General features: G+C 40.9%; 1 protein-coding gene across 2 annotated transcripts in view; it reads left to right on the top strand.

Moving 5' to 3' along the window:
• The window catches only part of ror2 (receptor tyrosine kinase-like orphan receptor 2), a 162,118-nt gene that overhangs the window by 111,599 nt on the left and 29,501 nt on the right, over positions 1-21,018 (top strand). Inside the window, exons 3-7 of one of the 2 annotated variants that reach the window (XM_061980576.1) lie at positions 484-771; positions 5,263-5,293; positions 7,848-7,969; positions 12,622-12,936; positions 13,011-13,265. In XM_061980576.1, the coding sequence (XP_061836560.1) occupies positions 484-771; positions 5,263-5,293; positions 7,848-7,969; positions 12,622-12,936; positions 13,011-13,265 (1,011 nt within the window). Of the gene's footprint in view, positions 1-483; positions 772-5,262; positions 5,294-7,847; positions 7,970-12,621; positions 12,937-13,010; positions 13,266-21,018 lie in introns of those variants that run through there. The other variant, XR_012051017.1, reaches the window with a different exon arrangement.

Here is a 21,018-nt window from a genome sequence, read left to right as displayed (position 1 = left end):
AATTTTTTTTTCTCTACCTATTGTTACCTGTTTTTTGTGTTTTTGGGTTCTGCATAAGTCACAATGTTTTTTAAATCCAACCAATCTTTGAGACGTTTGTGATTAAGGGTTATATAATTAATTAATTGTTTTTGTTTGCCCAGAATAAGTTTGCTTTGAATTTTGGGCCCCTGTGCGATCGAGTTTAACACCCCTGGTATAAAGCAATGCACAGCAAGGCTAGCATGCTAACATTCACAACATGTTGAAATGCTATCTTGCAGCCAATGTGGTTTGGTCTGCCTTCACAGCAACACTTTCTGGGTTCCAATTTCTGTGCAAACTTTGCAAGTATTCCTCCAACATCCCAAAAACATTACGGTAAGTTACTAAGTTATGGTGATTGTAAATAGCTGTGAATGAAGTGTTTTTTTGGAATTTTTTCCACAAAGACTTTTTGTCATCCATGCTAAATGTGATCTGATTGTGTGTTCTGTTGCCAAGGTTACTTCCTGGAGGTGGTGGAGCCAGTCAACAACATCACACACTTCCAGGGCCAGACAGCCACGCTGCACTGCAAAGTGGTTGGGAACCCACGACCGATCATACGCTGGCTTAAAAATGACGCGCCGGTGGTCCAGGAGCAAGGACGCATCACTATTCGCAAAACTGAGGCAGGATCCAAGCTTCGCATCCAGGACCTGGACACCACAGACACTGGTTACTATCAGTGTGTCGCCTCCAACTCGCTCAAAGTCATCTCAGCCACAGGGGTGCTTTACGTCAAATTAGGTAAGAGTCAGGTATTGACCTTTAACCTCCTTTTCTGTCTTTGGCAGAGGGTCCAAAGTGCATCATTTTGTGACCCACAACGCCTTTTTTATTGGCCTATTGGTATGAACAGATTGGTGTTCTATCACTTTGTGTTGTGCTTTACAAACTCAAACACGTTTTGTGCTGATGTAGAAGCTAGCTTATCTCTTGCTATAGTTAGCTTCTACGGGCTAATATGACGTGTTACTTCGCTAGAAAAAGAGTTCCTCAGTGTTCAATCTTACAATAACATTATCACTACAGTTTGGTTATTATACAGTTTATAGAGCGGTTTTTGAATGCCTTTTAAAGTGATTTGGAGGTAGAATTGATTGCTCCCATTAGCTGAATTGCTAGCCACCAATAGCCAGCCGATTTTTATATGTTAGAAAGCGAAAAAAAAACCAAACAACTTGTCTTGTTGTCTCTCATAATGATTGTGAACGATAGGCAAATATTTAAAAAAAAGTGCAGTTCCCCTTTTAGCCTTTATCGTGTCTAAAAAAAATGAGAGTTGCTCATTTCTATGGTATTAATGAGATTGTAAAGGGCTGTTATTGATTTGATGTTGATGTGCTAAAACCTCTTTTTTTGTTTAAAAGCTACATACAATATTAACTGTTCTTTGTTCAAGCACATCCATCCATCCATCCATTTTCTACCGCTTGTCCTTACGGGGTCACGGGGGGTGCTGGAGCCTATCCCAGCTGCACACGGGCGGAAGGCGGGGTACACCCTGGACAAGTTGCCACCTCATCGCAGCGCCAATGCAGATAGACAGACAACATTCACACTCACATTCACACACTAGGGACAATTTAGTGTTGCCAATCAACATATCCCCAGGAGCATGTCTTTAGAGGTGGGAGGAAGCCGGAGTACTCGGAGGGAACCCACGCAGTCACGGGGAGAACATACAAATTCCACACAGAAAGATCCTGAGCCCAGGATCGAACCCAGGAATTTAACATTTTTTAAAGGAATTTAAAAATGGATTCAAAGTAATATTTTCATATTGACACATACATAAATTACTAGACTACCCTGAGGAGATGCACAGATGATATGTGTCTGTGACAGTCGCAAGCTGCCGGGTGGGTTCCAAGGACCATCGAAGCATGACATCTTGATGAGCATTTGTAGACTTCTTTATTTTTGCAAATAAGAAAAAGTCTGCTGCTGATTGCTTTCCAGCCTTGAGTTCGTCTGCTCGCCTCGCTCCTCCGTTCCAGCTTTTCAGCGTCACGGTGTCGTCGTCTTCCTTGCGCTCTCTCCCTCTTTCGCTCTGCATCAGCCTCCCTCTGGCTCCTTCTCTCATCTCCCTCTCTCTCCCCGACGTTTACGTCTGTCGCCCTCTTATACGGTGCGAGAGGATAATTACATTCCCTACAGCTGCGCGCTCCACGCACTTTATAGTGATTGCGCTGCTCGCTTGCCGTCCTCGCCTCCTCGCCGCCATCTTGGAGCGGGCTCCGGTGTGCCCTGCCTCCCTGCCTGCTCGCCGTCCCCACCTCCTTGTCGCCATCTTGGAGCGGGCTCCGGTGTGCCCTGCCTCGCTGTCGGTCTGCCGGCCCCGCCTCCCCACAGTGTCAATATCAAAATATAACTTTGAATCACTTTGGCAATCATAAGTTGTCATTTGGGGTAGATTTCAGCTTTTTAAAGGGTACTTCAACACGTAAACAGTACAGTATGTACTTAATTATCATATATGAAACTCTCTTAAGGGTCATCTAATCATGTATGCGTAGATGAGATGTGTCAGTATCAAAGTATTACATTACTTTTTGGCACCCATACATTGATTTAATGAGTACAACCAAACACTTAATTAATAATTATTATGTACTTGAACAAAGAACAGTAATATTGTATGTAGCTTTTAAACAAGAAAAAGGAAGAAGGCCCAGCAGTTTAGCAAGCAAAGCGCGCTCACGCGGCGGGAATAATATATTTAACTTACAGTCGTGATGTCACGATCGATGACTGGTCTGCTGATGGCATCATTGGAGTAAAGATCAAATGAGTCCTCTTCACTTTCTCCCAGTTGTACACAATTACGATGTGGAACATTTAAACCCACACATTTTGGTTTGGTTTTTGGCGGGAAAAACGGACTTCCTCATCTGAAGAAGAAAATAATTTGATTAGCTGTCCTTCATAACCTATTTGAATGTACGCAATAAATGAGCTGTGTTTGTATATACTCCAAACTTGTCCCACCCATTGACAGGACAAAAATAAATATGAATGGATTTTGTTTCTGTCAACCTTTTCGTCAACTAAATTGTCAGTCAAGTGTGTTATTAGTCAACATGCCTTTGTTTTGATTAAATGTTGTCCTACCTTTTCCTGCTCGGATGTAAAAAGAAAAATTGAAAATAAAGAAAATAAACAGCTTCCAGCCTAGCCATGATGCCGGCTCAAACGGAGGTCTGTTGGATACGATTGCTGTCAGAACTTCAGCTAATGAGACAACTTTGACAAACAAGACTTTTTGCTTTGGGTCCTAGGAAATGTGAAACATTTTCTCATGTTTTAATCTTTATTTAATGATTAAAAACATAAGAAATGAAGATCATGAAGTTATTTACTTGCATGTGTTTCCATTTGAGGGCGTAATAGTGCACAAGCGTATAAAGCACCCGAACGACTTAAAAAACATTATGTACCCTTTCTTCTTGTTAGTGTGTTGTGATGTTAAAAACAATTAACTTTTCATTGCGCATGTATAACTTTATTGATGATTAAATGTGTTATAATTCCACAAGAGTTTTGCAGCAGCACACGCACGTATGTGCGCTTCAGGCACTTAAACATTCAAGAGGTTTCCTTGGCTCCTTGGTAAGGCTAGAACAGGGGTGCTCATTACGTCGATCGCGAGCTACCGGTCGATCTCGGAGGGTGTGTCAGCCGATCACCAGCCAGGCATTAAAAAAATAGTCCTAAAAATGAGCGATCATAAATCTTCACTATGACGTCACTTTCGTCACTTGATTGACATTCACGGCACTCGAGGGTCTTCTGAGAAGACGCTGGCTGCTGCCAGCTCATTAAAATTACCGACTGGAAGGCGAGAAACACTTTATTTCAACAGACTCTGGCGCCGTACCTGTCGTCAAAATTCCAAAGACCGACTGCACAGTTGCACAGTTGCGCTAACAAAATAGGAGTCTCAGAAAGCTGGCGTGCACAAGCTAGCAAGCTACGGAGTTTGCCGACAATGTATTTCTTGTAAAGTGTATACAAAGGAGTACGGAAGCTGGACAAATAAGATGCCAAAAACCAACCACTTTCATGTGGTATTGGACAGAAAGGAGGACTTTTTTTCTCCTCCATTCGAAAATGCGGACCTTATCAGCACCACTGTCTGATTCCTATCAATGCAAGTCATCAGAATCAGGTAATACACCAACTTATATTCTTGTCTTCATGAAAGAAAGGAATCTATATGTGTTAAACATGCTTGTATTATCTTTAAACACCTTTAACTTATTAACAGTATTAACTATATGTGTTAAACATGCTTGTATTATCTTTAAACACCTTTAACTTATTAACAATATTAACTATATGTGTTAAACATGCTTGTATTATCTTTAAACACCTTTAACTTATTAACAATATTAACTATATGTATTAAACATTCTTGTATTATCATTAAACACCTTTAATTTTTTTAACAATATTAACTATGTGTTAAACATGCTTGTATTATCATTAAACACCTTTAACTTGTTAACAATATTAACTGTATGTATTAAACATGCTTGTATTATCATTAAACACCTTTAATTTTTTAACAATATTAACTATATGTGTTAAACATGCTTGCATTATCTTTAAACACCTTTTACTTGTTAACAATATTAACTATATGTATTAAACATACTTGTATTATCATTAAACACCTTTAATTTTTTAACAATATTAACTATATGTGTTAAACATGCTTGCATTATCATTAAACACATTTAACTTGTTAACAAAAACATATATTTCATTAATAAGTAAATGTAAATTATATATATGAATGAGGTAGATCCCCACGACTTGATCAATTGAAAAGTAGCTCGCCTGCAGAAAAAGTGTGAGCACCCCTGGGCTAGAATATACTCTTACGTCACTTAGCTTGCATCCCATCTGACGGCGTCTTGTTTGATTTATATTTTATCTTCCTACACTGGAACTACGTGAGAGGCACTGTGTCACTATGCGACAGATTAATGATCAAGTCATTATTAGTTAAATATTTTTAATGTTTGGGAGAATCTCCTGAATGTTCTAATGCAAGTGTTTGTATTGAACACCAACATGTATTTCATGTCCATGAGATGACTTTTGTTTGCACTAACAAAGTATATGCTTTAAGAAATTAATAAAAACAAAGCACACAACTTGCATTTAGCTTTGATTGATTGTTGTTTTAAAAACGTACCTAACAATGTTTTTATCATTGTGTACCAACAGGACAGATGCCGACGCATGGACCAGATGATTCGTAAGCCAGCACGTTCTTTTGTGTGTATTGTGAATCAGTTAAAAACATTTTTTTCAGTATTTATATAATAACATGACAAATCATAAAAATTGTTTTAAAAAAAACCATCATACTCACCATTGATGCTGATTATTTATAGAAAAACCCAATACATTCTCAGCAGTAGTTTGCAATACTCTTCTTAAACCAGTTGTAGCTGGTAAGTACTGATTTGGATGGGGCAAACAAACCCTGGAGACAAGCTATTAGGGCTGCGAATCTTTGGGTGTCCCACGATTCGATTCAATATCGATTCTTGCGGTCACGATTCGATTCAAAATCGATTTTTTTTCAATTCAACACGATTCTCGATTAAAAAATGATTTTTTTCCCGATTCAAAAAGATTCTGTATTCATTCAATACATAGGATTTCAGCAGGATCAACCCCAGTCTGCTGACATGCAAGCAGAGTAGTAGATTTTTGTAAAAAGCTTTTATAATTGTAAAGGAAAATGTTTTATCAACTGATTGCAATAATGTAAATTTGTTTTAACTATTAAATGAACCAAAAATATGACTTATTATATCTGTGTGAAAATATTGGACACAGTGTGTTGTCAAGCTTATGAGATGCGATGCAAGTGTAAGTCACTGTGACGCTATTGTTCTTTTTTTTTTTTTTATAAATGTCTAATGATAATGTCAATGAGGGATTTTTAATCACTGCTATGTTGAAATTGTAACTAATATTGATACTGTTGTTGATAATATTAATTTTTGTTTCACTACTTTTGGTTTGTTCTGTGTCGTGTTTGTGTGTCCTCTCAATTGCTCTGTTTATTGCAGTTCTGAGTGTTGCTGGGTCAAGTTTGGTTTTGGAATTGGATTGCATTGTTATGGTATTGCTGTGTATTGTTGTGTTGGATTGATTAATTTAAAAAAAAAAAAACATTTTTAAATAAATTAATTTAAAAAAAAAAATCTATTTAAAAAAAATGAGAATCGATTCTGAATCGCACAACGTGAGAATTGCGATTCGAAGTCAAATCGATTTTTTCCCACACCCCTACAAGCTAACCAGCTATGTGGTTAGCTGACCCCTTACCTTGTCTAGTTTTCTGCTTTTGAAAATGGATTTTAAGAACGTATGGCACCAAGTGAATTTGTCATTTTAGGCACTTTTGATCTGATCAACCAATTAGAGGACAGAACAATTCTGATGTTGTGGTACACCTGCATGCAGGCCCTGAGAAGCAAATCTGAAATCTGATTGGTTGAAAAAACAGTCTCTTTGCTAATATAGTTTAGGTAATATTGGGCCTGCACTCCTGATTCTGAAGGCCTTGAGTAGATTACATCGACATGGACACATAGAAGCTGGAATTGTTTGGACAAAACAATCGGAACATACACATAGGTACTGGAAGCAGTGTAACCAAAAGACACGCTCCAAAATGAAGATTATAGACTGTAGAATAAATTAATACACAGAAAGAAATGGTAGAATTGAAGTTGCAAATGTAGATAAGTATTTCTGATAGTGTTTAGGCTTGCAGGGAAGGCTTTGCTGGCTCTGACCACCCACCACTAATTATAACAGGATATAAATATAACTATATCAACTAGAAAACCACTCGGTAGGACGCAAAACCAGCGCCAGGCCCTATCTCAGAATAATAAAGAATCTTTTTTAAAAAGTCCTGAATCCAGACAGTGATTCAGATCACCCCCAAAATTTAATCACTTGTTCTTTATTACCTTTTCTGAAAGTTTCATCAAAATCCGCCCATAAGTACATGGGTTCTAGAGTGGAATGAAATAAGCAGAATGAACACTCTTGTTAGTCATCCTCCACTCTACGCTAGCATACACAAACAAAAGTTGCAGCCTCGTAACATAAACATAAGGCAGTGTAGTAGAAATGATCCGGATCACCCTTGAAATCTACAGTTAAAAAAAACCACAGTTTATTTTAAAGTACTGTAGAGATGTATTTCAAAGTGAAATGTACGAGCGAGCACACCTATCTTTGCAGTGACATATGCATTGACCGGATCACTGACCATACAATAACCTGCACCTTTCAGTTAAGGTTAAGGGAAGGTAAAGACCACGAGCGCTGAAAATAAATTTTGCAATTAATCTGCGTTTTGTAATGCGATAGTTTGGTGATTAATTGCGTTAATACATTATCTGTGACAGTCCTAGTTTCTAACTAACACACTGACAGATTCTCTCTCTGCAAAAATAAATCACATAGTCAAAATAAAGAGGTATTATTTAATGAATGCAATTGCTCCGCCACACCCGATACAGAGAACAAATGATAAATTATAAACATGTAGAGACAGAAAGGACATGCTGTCATGTAAATAAGATAACCATGTTTGGTTCATTCAACAAAGTAATGTATAGACATGGTCCACTTGTATTTATGTATAGAATCAAAATGAACTCTCAGACAAGCTAGAAAAATCCATACATTCATTTTCTATACAGTTTGTCCTGTTATAAATGACTATAATTTGACCTAATAATTGATTATTGATGAAAGTTTGTTTCTACTACTCTTAGGTCACAAGAAAAAGGTTTCTGCCAGCCATACCGTGGCATTGCTTGTGCACGCTTCATCGGCAACCAGAGCATTTATGTGGAGTCTCTGCAGATGCAAGGAGAAAGTGAAAACCGCATCACAGGTAGGACAAGTCATCCACTTTCAGACTCATCTACAATAGATATGTAACAGTATGAACATTTCTTATCTCGATTATTGTGACAAAAATGATCACAGTTATCATTATAATCGCAGTATTTTTAAATGGGCTCAAAATGTTTAAAAAGTACTTAAACTGAAATCTTTGAACCAAGTTTTATTAAAAAAAAACTCACAAACAACACATTGAAATTTCCTTTGTAGGAGAAACATTATTGACAAAAACACTGTTTCATGGACCTCAAGTCGAAATTCAATGTGCATATGAAAGCAACACAAGCATTATAAACAGAGTAATATGGTAGAAAAAAATGAATAAATAAATAAATGTGAACATTGTGCAAGATAGCACTTTATGGACATAAGAGATAAACAAATTAAACATTTTCCAAGGTGGCACCTGATGGCCATAAGACGTAACTAAACTTTGTGTCCATGTAGATAAAAATTGTGTTCATGTATGAAATCTAGTCTCACACAAAGGGCTGCACAATTATGGCCAAAATAATAATTAAGATTATTTTAATCAATATTGAAATCATGATTATTCATTATGTTAGGTAAAACAGTGTTGGGGTGGGGCGTGAACGTGACACCATCATGTAATTTGTAATAATAATAATTGTCTAATAAAAAGGTTATAGATACACGTTATCCATATACAAAACCCAAAAACACGTTGGCACGTTGAAAACAGAATACAACGATTTGCAAATTCTTTATATATTAAAGTGAATAGACTGAAAAGACAAGATACTTAATATTCAAACTTTTTTGCAAATATTAGCTCATTTGTTCATAACTTTTATGGACAGAATTTTTGGCGCAGTCAAGGCGTTGAGGGGATCCGGTTTGGTGGCTGCAGGATTAGGTCTCTGCTTTTTGCAGATGATGTGGTCCTGATGGCTTCATCTGGCCAGGATCTTCAGCTATCACTGGATCGGTTCGCAGCCAAGTGTGCAGCGACTGGGATGAGAATCAGCACCTCCAAGTCCGAGTCCATGGTTCTCGCCTGGAAAACGGTGGAGTGCCATTTCCGGGTGGGGGAGGAGACCCTTCCCCAAGTGGAGGAGTTGAAGTACCTCGGAGTCTTGTTCAAGAGTGAGGGAAGAGTGGATCGTGAGATCGACAGGCGGATTGGTGCGGCGTCTTCAGTAATGCGGATGCTGTGTCGATCCGTTGTGGTGAAGAAGGAGCTGAGCCGGAAGGCAAAGCTCTCAATTTACCGGTCGATCTACGTTCCCATCCTCACCTATGGTCATAAGCTTTGGGTTATGACCGAAAGGACAAGATCACGGGTACAAGCGGCCGAAATGAGTTTCCTCCGCCGGGTGGCGGGGCTCTCCCTTAGAGATAGAGTGAGAAGCTCTGCCATCCGGGGGGAGGTCAAAGTAAAGCCGCTGCTCCTCCACATCGAGAGTAGCCAGATGAAGTGGTTCGGGCATCTGGTCAGGATGCCACCCGAACGCCTCCCTAGGGGGGTGTTTCGGGCACGTCCAACCGGTAGGAGACCACGGGGAAGACCCCGGACTCATTGGGAAGACTATGTCTCCCGGCTGGCCTGGGAACGCCTCGGGATCCCCCGGGAAGAGCTGGACGAAGTTGCTGGGGGGAGGAAAGTCTGGGCTTCCCTGCTTAGGCTGCTGCCCCCGCGACCCGACCTCGGATAAGCGGAAGAAGATGGATGGATGGATGTATAGCTCATTTGGAATTTGATGCCTGCAACATGTTTCAAAAAAGCTGGCATAAAGTGGCAAAAAAGAAAGTTGAGGAATGCTCATCAAACACTTATTTGGAACATCCCACAGGTGAACAGGCTAATTTAAGACAGATGGGGGCCATGATTGGGTATAACAGCAGCTTCTATGAAATGCTCAGTCTTTCACAAACAAGGATTGGGCGAGGGTCACCTTGGTGAACAAATGCGTGAGCAAATTGTCGAACCGTTTAAGAACAACATTCCTCAACGACCTATGCAAGGAAGTAAGGGATTTCACCATCTTCGGTCCATAATATCATCAAAGGGTTCAGAGAATCTGGAGAAATTGCAGAAAACCATCTGTAGGGAGGCGGGGCCGGCAGATCGACAACGAGGCAGGGCACGCCGGAGCCCACCCCAAGAAGGCGGTGAGGAGGCGTGGCCGGCGGACCCGCGTCCAAATGGACGAATGGCCCCCCGAAGGTGATGAAGATGATGACAAAGAGTGGGATGAAATTGATAATGAAGAGTGGGATGAAGATTGGGATGAAGATGACGAAGATTGGGATGATGAAGTAGAAGATGAAGAAAAAGATGGTTAAGACAAAGAAGAAGAAGAACAAGGAAAAGATACAGAAGAAGAAGGAAAAGATACGGAAGAAGAAGAAGAAAAGGACACGGAAGAAGAAAAGGACACAGAAGAAGAAAAGGACACGGAAGAAGAAAAGGACACAGAAGAAGAAAAGGACACGGAAGAAGAAAAGGACCGGGGCCACAGGGGGACCTGATCGTCCCCACTTCCCACTCCCTCGAAATGGGGGGGGAGTAGGCTCAGCTGGTCTGAAGCCCGGCTTGCGTCCGGCGATGGAGGACTGTGGGGAGGCGGGGCCGGCAGATCGACAACGAGGCAGAGCACGCCGGAGCCCGCTCCAAGATGGCAGCGAGGAGGCGTGGCTGGTAGTCCGTCAGCGGGGCAGGGCACACCGGGGCCCGCTCCAAGATGGCGGCGAGGAGGCGTGACCGGCGGACCCGCGTCCAAATGGACCACAGGTGCGTGGATCACGCATCTTGGCAGAATTAAGTGATCCCTTCTCAGTGTTTAAAAGGACGGCAGCCGAAAACGACGGGGCAGAAGGAGGTGGAGAGCCAGCAGCAGATGCAGCGCGCGAGAGAAAGAGGAGCCAGAGAGAGGCGGACGCTGAGCGAGAGCGCAAGAGAGAGGCGGACGCAGAGCGAGAGCGCAAGAGAGCTCAAGGGAGACGACGACATGCTGCTGGAAAGCAGACGGAGGAGCGAGCAGAGCGAGGCAAGTGCTGAAAAGCAATCCGCAAAAGACTTTGATTTATGGAAAAATAAAATAAAATCAACCCTGCTCGAAGCAATGTTCTTCCTTGATGGTCCTGCGAACCCGGACGACGGCACGAGTCGTTCACACCATTGTTGAACGCCCGTGACCTACGATCCCTCAGGTGGTACTGCATCGAAAAGCGACATCAGTGTGTAAAGGATACCACCACATGGGCTCAGAAACACTTCAGAGAACCACTGTCAGTAACTACAATTTGTTGCTACATTTGTAAGTGCAAGTTAAAACTCTACTATGCAAAGCGAAAGCCATTTATCAACAACACCCAAAAACGCTGCCAGCTTCGCTGGGCCCTAGCTCATCTAAGATGGATTGATGCAAAGTGGAAAGGTGTTCTGTGGTCTGATGAGACCACATTTCAAATTGTTTTTGGTAACTGTGGACGTTGTGTCATTCGGACCAAAGAGGAAAAGTACCATCCGGATTGTGCTAGGCGCAAAGTTCAAAAGCCAGCATCTGTGATGGTATGGGGGTGTATTTGTGCCCAAGACATGGGTAACTTACACATCTGTGAAGGCCCCATTAATGCTGAAAGGTACATACAGGTTTTGGAGCAGCATATGTTGCCATTCAAGCATCGTTATCATGGACGCACGCCCCTGCTTATTTCAGCAAGACAATGACAAGCCACGTGTTACAACAGTGTGGCGCATTATGAATCTTAAAATACCACAACGGAGACCCTGGACTGTTGAACAACTTAAGCTGTATATCAAGCAATAATGGGAAAGAATTCCACCTGAAAAGCTTATAAGTTTGGTCTCCTCAGTTGTCAAACGTTTACAGAGTGTTGTTAAAAAGAAAGGCCATGTAACACAGTGGTAAAAATGCCCCCGTGCCAACTTTTTTGCAATGTGTTGCTGCCATTAAAGTCTAAGTTAATCATTATTTGCAAAAAAAACAAGTTTCTCATTTCGAACATTAAATATCTTGTCTTTGTAGTCTATTCAATTGAATATAAGTTGAAAAGGATTTGCAAATCATTGTCTTCTGTTTTTATTTACGAATTACACAACTTCACTGGTTTTGGGTTTTGTATTTAAAGACAATATTAGTTTTTTGTTCATTATTAGTAAAGTATCAACGTGTCATCTTTTTCTCATTACATGATGCCTTTATCTCTATTTTTATATTTTGATGGAGCGAGAGGTATTCTTTAAGTTATGTACATTTATATGTACTAATGATTGTACATTTGATGACAGAGTCATTCAGAGTTTGAGCAGAAATATGTCGTATAGAAATTAACTATACACCATAAAATATTAACAACATGCTATGTCACATGAATAGTTTTCAATGAAAAAAACACAAGTAATGTAAAAAAAAGTTTTGATATCAAAATAAAACACAAAGTAGCTTGGCTAATGAAAATAAAGTGACTTTGTTTCCGGAAGTAAGTAGTGTTGCCTAAAATGCATTAATACATGACGTTTTTTCTGTAATTACAACATTTTAAACAGTATTACTAACCGTCAAGAATTTTATTGCAGTTTATCATTATACTGTTTACCGTTACATTCCTAATCTACAACAATATGACCATGTGTCTGTACTTCCTCCTTCTCAGCTGCCCTCACAATGATTGGCACCTCCACTCACCTGTCAGATCAGTGTTCCAAATTTGCCATTCCGTCCTTCTGCCATTACGTTTTCCCGCTATGTGATGAGGGATCCCGCAGTCCTAGGCGACGTCAACTCTGTCGGGACGAGTGCGAGGCCCTTGAGAATAATCTGTGCCATGCCGAGTACAGCGTTGCCCGAGCCAACCCCATGATCCTGATGCAGCTAGAGCTTCCACGCTGCCACCTGCTGCCTCGGCCTGGCACACTCGATGCTGCTTCCTGTATGAGGATAGGCGTGCCGTCCGAAAAACTACACACACGTAAGCAGGAGTACAGATGCAGTGGACTTTGCGGAAATGTGTTGGTCTGATCAGGCTTCACTAACCTTTTACAGAGTACCCAACAGACCAGAGCTGCTACAACGGAAGTGGTGCTGACTATAGGGGCACCGTCAGCGCCACAACATCAGGTCATCACTGCCAGCCGTGGAGCACTCAGTACCCTCACAGTCACCATCTGGTCCAGGAGTACCCTGAACTATGGGGCAGCCACAACTACTGTCGCAACCCAGGAGGCCAGATGCAAGCTCCCTGGTGTTTCACCTTGAACCCCCGGGTCAGGGTAGACATTTGTGACATTCAGCCTTGCGGTAAGTAACACGCTGTCAACATCGAAATCTTAACCGTTAAAACATATTTTGAATTTGGGGAAGCAAGCATGTCAGCGTTCACCAATTTTTAGTTTTCTAATAGCTGCAAAGTCTGCAAACCAAGCTGATGACACAACAAACAAGTAATAAACAAATAAAAAAAGCACAACATTAAAACAGAGACCGGTGATAGTAAGAACACCAAAGTGATTGTACTGTGTGCGTGCATGTGAATACTTGCCAACCTTGAGACCTCCGAATTCGGGAGATTGCGGGGGGGGGGGTTAAGGGGGAAGGAGTATATTTATAGCTAGAATTCACTGAAATTAAAGTATTTCTTATATATATATACAAACCCCGTTTCCATATGAGTTGGGAAATTGTGTTAGATGTAAATATAAATGAAATACAATGATTTGCAAATCATTTTCAACCCATATTCAGTTGAATATGCTACAAAAACAACATATTTGATGTTCAAACTGATAAACATTTTTTTTTTTGCAAATAATCATTAACTTTAGAATTTGATGCCAGCAACACGTGACAAAGAAGTTGGGAAAGGTGGCAATAAATACTGATAAAGTTGAGGACTGCTCATCAAACACTTATTTGGAACATCCTACAGGTGAACAGGCAAATTGGGAACAGGTGGGTGCCATGATTGAGTATAAAAGTAGATTCTATTCATTCAAAAACAAGGATGGGGCGAGGGTCACCACTTTGTCAACAAATGCGTGAGCAAATTGTTGAACAGTTTAATAAAAAGCTTTCTCAACCAGCTATTGCAAGGAATTTAGGGATTTCACCAGCTACAGTCCGTAATATCATCAAAGGGTTCAGAGAATCTGGAGAAATCACTGCACGTAAGCAGCTAAGCCCGTGACCTTCGATCCCTCAGGAATCAATGCATCAACAAGTGACATCAGTGTGTAAAGGATATCACCACATGGGCTCAGGAACACTTCAGAAACCCACTGTCAGTAACTACTAGTGATGGGTCCGGTAACACCGATGCATCGGCGCATGCGTCGAGCTCATAGAGCGAAACCCTGTGTCGGTGCGCGTACCGCTTTTAGAAAGTCACGTGACCGATCATGAGCTGTTTTGGTCACGTGACCGATACGCGAACTGTGTCGCACTCCCGCCTCTTCTGTGCCCTGTGAGCGGGTCTTTTCTACAGCCGGAGAAATAATAACTAAGAAGAGACGACTGAAGTGTTGATAACAACCAAACTTACCCCCCCCCCCCCCTCTATATCCCACACCCCGGATTGTAAATAATGTAAATAATTCAATGTATATACTCTGATGATTAACTTGTGTGATGACTGTATTATGATGTTAGTATATATCTGTATCATTAATCAATTTAAGTGGACCCCGACTTAAACAAGTTGAAAAACTTATTGGGGTGTTACCATTTAGTGGTCAATTGTACGGAATATGTACTTCACTGTGCAACCTACTAATAAAAGTCTCAATCAATCAATGAAAGAAATCGTCTAAAATTGAATACGTTGGAAAAACTGTTTTTTTTTAATAAAAATGTGTAAAAAAATAATTTAAAAAAATCCCAGTCCACAAGCCTCCTCATTCACAACACATTCTCTTAGATTTCCATGTTATGATACATGTTCACATTTTTTATTGACTGTATCTAAAAAAGATAAAAATATATTTTTATTTAAATGAAGATATGAAATAATCCTAAATGAAATACAATGACTTGGTTTATATTATTGTATATACTAGGTCATAAAATCAGTGTCAGTTGAGTTGGTCCATAGGTTGCCTGTAGGGATTTTTAATGTCCAGCAGATGTCAGTATTTGGTGACACAGTATCGACACAGTATCAATACAGTTTTGCAATGTGTCGAAACGCTTCATGACGCCTCATCAACCCATCACTAGTAACTACAGTTGGTCGCTACATCTGTAAGTGCAAGTTAAAACTCTCCTATGCAAGGCGAAAACCGTTTATCAACAACACCCAGAAACGCCGTCGGCTTCGCTGGGCCTGAGCTCATCTAAGATGGACTGATGCTAAGTGGAAAAGTGTTCTGTGGTGTTGACGAGTCCACATTTCAAATTGTTTTTGGAAACTGTGGTCATCGTGTCCTCCGGACCAAAGAGGAAAAGAACTATCCGGATTGTTATAGGCGCAAAGTTGAAAAGCCAACATCTGTGATGGTATCGGGGTGTATTAGTGCCCAAGACATGGGTAACTTACACATCTGTGAAGGCGCAATTAATGCTGAAAGGTACATACAGGTTTTGGAGCAACATATTTTGCCATCCAAGCAATGGACGCCCCTGCTTATTTCAGCAAGGCAATGCCAAGCCACGTGTTACATCAACGTGGCTTCATAGTAAAAGAGTGCGGGTACTAGACTGGCCTGCCTGTAATCCAGACCTGTCTCCCATTGAAAATGTGTGGCGCATTATGAAGCCTAAAATACCACAACGGAGACCCCCGGACTGTTGAACAACTTGCTTGTACCATCAAGCAAGAATGGGAAATAATTCCACCTGAGAAGCTTAAAAAATGTGTCTCCTCAGTTCCCAAACGTTTACTGAGTGTTGTTAAAAGGAAAGCCCATGTAACACAGTGGTGAACATGCCCTTTCCCAACTACTTTGGCAGGTGTTGCAGCCATGAAATTCAAAGTTAATTATTATTTGCAAAATTTTTTTTTTTAATTTATGAGTTTGAACATCAAATATGTTGAATATGGGTTGAAAAGGATTTGCAAATCATTGTATTCCGTTTATATTTACATCTAACACAATTTCCCAACTCATATGGAAACGGTGTTTGCATGTTTGTATATATATATACAGGTAAAAGCCAGTAAATTAGAATATTTTGAAAAACTTGATTTATTTCAGTAATTGCATTCAAAAGGTGTAACTTGTACATTATATTTATTCATTGCACACAGACTGATGCATTCAAATGTTTATTTCATTTAATTTTGATGATTTGAAGTGGCAACAAATGAAAATCCAAAATTCCGTGTGTCACAAAATTAGAATATTACTTAAGGCTAACACAAAAAAGGGATTTTTAGAAATGTTGGCCAACTGAAAAGTATGAAAATGAAAAATATGAGCATGTACAATACTCAATACTTGGTTGGAGCTCCTTTTGCCTCAATTACTGCGTTAATGCGGCGTGGCATGGAGTCGATGAGTTTCTGGCACTGCTCAGGTGTTATGAGAGCCCAGGTTGCTCTGATAGTGGCCTTCAACTCTTCTGCGTTTTTGGGTCTGGCATTCTGCATCTTCCTTTTCACAATACCCCACAGATTTTCTATGGGGCTAAGGTCAGGGGAGTTGGCGGGCCAATTTAGAACAGAAATACCATGGTCCGTAAACCAGGCACGGGTAGATTTTGCGCTGTGTGCAGGCGCCAAGTCCTGTTGGAACTTGAAATCTCCATCTCCATAGAGCAGGTCAGCAGCAGGAAGCATGAAGTGCTCTAAAACTTGCTGGTAGACGGCTGCGTTGACCCTGGATTTCAGGAAACAGAGTGGACCGACACCAGCAGATGACATGGCACCCCAAACCATCACCCAACCATGCAAATTTTGCATTTCCTTTGGAAATTGAGGTCCCAGAGTCTGGAGGAAGACAGGAGAGGCACAGGATCCACGTTGCCTGAAGTCTAGTGTAAAGTTTCCACCATCAGTGATGGTTTGGGGTGCCATGTCATCTGCTGGTGTCGGTCCACTCTGTTTCCTGAGATCCAGGGTCAACGCAGCCGTCTACCAGCAAGTTTTAGAGCACTTCATGCTTCCCGCTGCTGACCTGCTCTATGGAGATGGAGATTTCAAGTTCCAACAGGACTTGGCGCCTGCACACAGCGCAAAATCTACCCGTGCCTGGTTTACGGACCATGGTATTTCTGTTCTAAATTGGCCCGCCAACTCCCCTGACCTTAGCCCCATAGAAAATCTGTGGGGTATTGTGAAAAGGAAGATGCAGAATGCCAGACCCAAAAACGCAGAAGAGTTGAAGGCCACTATCAGAGCAACATGGGCTCTCATAACACCTGAGCAGTGCCAGAAACTCATCGACTCCATGCCACGCCGCATTAACGCAGTAATTGAGGCAAAAGGAGCTCCAACCAAGTATTGAGTATTGTACATGCTCATATTTTTCATTTTCATACTTTTCAGTTGGCCAACATTTCTAAAAATCCCTTTTTTGTATTAGCCTTAAGTAATATTCTAATTTTGTGACACACTGAATTTTGGATTTTCATTTGTTGCCACTTCAAATCATCAAAATTAAATGAAATAAACATTTGAATGCATCAGTCTGTGTGCAATGAATAAATATAATGTACAAGTTACACCTTTTGAATGCAATTACTGAAATAAATCAAGTTTTTCAAAATATTCTAATTTACTGGCTTTTACCTGTATATACAGGGTGTACACCGCCTTCCGCCCGATTGTAGCTGAGATAGGCTCCAGCACTCCCCGCGACCCCAAAGGGAATAAGCGGTAGAAAATGGATGGATGGATATATATATATATATATATATATATATATATATATATATATATATATATATATATATATATATATATATATATATATATATATATATATATGTATATATATAGTACAGTACACAGTAATGAAAACACAGTTGTTCTACTAACTGTACTGTACTTGCTGCTTACTTAAAAAAAAAAAAAAACACTTACCTTTCACTATTTGAGTAGCCTTTGTTCTGCCATTTGAGTACTGGCGAGCGATCTCTGAATCCGGGAACATATCCTTGAGTGACTATATCCATTCGGCCATCGTGTTATGGGTTATAGATACACCTATGGATAACGGAGACATATATAATAGTCTCCTTTTCAGGTGAGAGGACGCTAAAGACAGTGCCTTTAATGCACGCCCCCAATATTGTTTGTCCGGCTGGAAATTTTAGACATTACTACTTGCCGTAGTTTTGAAGCAATGCATGATGGGAATCCGGATGTTGTGTGTCAGTGTATTAACTTGCCGGCTGGAATAAACACACACTGAGAAATAGCTCCGTGCCTGCCTACTCCATAAATCTATGGATAAAGACATATATAATAGTCTCCTTTTCAGGTGAGAGACAACGCTAAAGGCAGTGCCTTTAAGGCACGCCCCCAATATAGTTGTCCGGCTGGAAATCGAGAGAAATTCAGGAGAATGGTTGTCCCGGGAGATTTTCGGGAGAGGCACTGAAATTTGGAAGTCTCCCGGAAAATTCGGGAGGGTTGGCAAGTATGTGTGAATGTGTTTCTGTTAGTCCAATCATCCCTACCCATTCCCCCCAACCCACACACATTGTTGTGTGCATTTGTTGGCTACATGTGCTTGTGTGTTCCTGAGCCAAATCACCACAACCACTCACCTACACACACACCAATGTTGCCAGTTACATTGAAAAAGTAATCTGATTACTGATTACACCTTTAAAAAGTAACATAGTTACTTAAAGGCCTACTGAAACCCACTATTACCGACCACGCAGTCTGATAGTTTATATATCAATGATGAAATCTTAACATTGCAACACATGCCAATACGGCCGGGTTAGCTTACTAAAGTGCAATTTTAAATTTCGCGCGAAATATCCTGCTGAAAACGTCTCGGTATGATGACGCCTGCGCGTGACATCACGGATTGTAGAGGACATTTTGGGACAGTATCGTGGCCAGCTATTAAGTCGTCTGTTTTCATCACAAAATTCCACAGTATTCTGGACATCTGTGTTGGTAAATCTTTTGCAATTTGTTCAATGAACAATGGAGACAGCAAAGAAGAAAGCTGTAGGTGGGAAGCGATGTATTGCGGCAGGTGTTGTGCCGGATAACGCACCCCTGCCGTAGAATGCACCCCCTGACTGTTGTGCCGGATAACACAGCCGGTGTTTCATTGTTTACATTCCTGAAAGATGACAGTCAAGCTTTACCATTGGCCTGTGGAGAACTGGGACAACAGAGACTCTTACCAGGAGGACTTTGAGTTGGATACGCAGCTGCGGCTTCCAAACATTTGATCGCTTGCCCGTACGTGCGTGCAGCTATGTGAATGTCACGTACTTAACTTTGGGGACTTTGGGGAAATATATGTGCTATATGAACTTTGGGGAGGTGAACGGTACTTTGGGCTGTGGGATTGAGTGTGTAGTGCAGGTGTTTGAGTTGTATTGGCGGGTTATATGGACGGGAGGGGGGAGGTGTTTGTTATGCGGGATTCATTTGTGGCATATTAAATATAAGCCTGGTTGTGTTATGGCTAATAGAGTATATATATGTCTTGTGTTTATTTACTGTTTTAGTCATTCCCAGCTGAATATCAGGTCCCACCCGCCTCTCACAGCATCTTCCCTATCTGAATCGCTCCCACTGCCCTCTAGTCCTTCACTCTCACTTTCCTCATCCACAAATCTTTCATCCTCGCTCAAATTAATGGGAAAATCATCGCTTTCTCGGTCTGAATCGCTCTCGCTGCTGGTGGCCATGATTGTAAACAATGTGCAGATGTGAGGAGCTCCACAACCTATGACGTCACACGCATATTGTCTGCTACTTCCGGTACAGGCAAGGCTTTTTTATCAGCGACCAAAAGTTGCAAAATTTATCGTCGATGTTCTCTACTAAATCCTTTCAGCAAAAATATGGCAAAATCGCGAAATGATCAAGTATGACACATAGAATGGACCTGCTATCCCCGTTTAAATAAGAAAATCGCATTTCAGTAGGCCTTTAACTGATTACTGTATATTGAAAGTAACTACCGTATTTTCCGCACTATAAGGCGCACCGGATTATAAGGCGCACCTTCAATGAATGGCATATTTTAAAACTTTGTTCATATAAAAGGCGCACCGCATTATAAGGCACATAGAATAGACGCTACAGTAGAGGCTGGGGTTACGTTATGCATCCATTAGATGGAGCTGCGCTAAAGGTAATGTCAACAAAACAGTCAGATAGGTCAGTCAAACTTTATTAAAAGATTACAAACCATCGTTCTGACAACTCTGTTTACTCCCAAAATGAGTAAACAGCTGTTTTATTATTTTCCCCGAGGTAAAGTCAGTGACGTGGTGTTTTGTTTATCTTTTAACAACAGCAAGGTATACCATGTAGTGCAACATTTATATCACATAGTGGAGGGGAACTTTTCCCTGATTCAATAAACATGTAAAAAACAGTGATACTGTTACGGTAAATCAAACGTTAGTGCAATCACAATATAGTAACACTCGAAATAGTGCAGAGCAATAACAATATATCAATAACTCAACGTTGCTCAAATGTTAATGTCACACAACACAACACGCAAAATAAACATGTAAAGCTCACTTTATGAAGTTATTCCTCATCGACGAATCCCTCAAATTCTTCTTCTTCAGTGTCCAAATTAAACAGTTGGGCGAATACGGCATCCAACATCCGTCTCGTCGAAGTCGTCATTAATCGAGTCAGTGTCGCTGCTGCTCTATTCCAGTGTTCTACTGCGTGACTGATCGTCTTAAGTTTAAACTCTGCGTGTCTCTTAATAGGAGCCATTTTGGGGTCTTTACATAAACAAACAAATGGAAATGAAACAGCACGTCTCGTGCAGTCATATATCCCAGCATGCACCGCGCGCCTCTTCTTCTTCTACGGGGGCGGCTGCTTATTACCGTAAAAATGAAGTCGGCGGCTGCTTACCGTAGTTGCGATTGATTGATTGATTGAAACTTT

Source organism: Nerophis lumbriciformis, linkage group LG20, assembly GCF_033978685.3.
Source record: "Nerophis lumbriciformis linkage group LG20, RoL_Nlum_v2.1, whole genome shotgun sequence".
Lineage (NCBI taxonomy): Eukaryota > Metazoa > Chordata > Actinopteri > Syngnathiformes > Syngnathidae > Nerophis > Nerophis lumbriciformis.
This window is presented reverse-complemented; position numbering and strand designations above follow the sequence as displayed.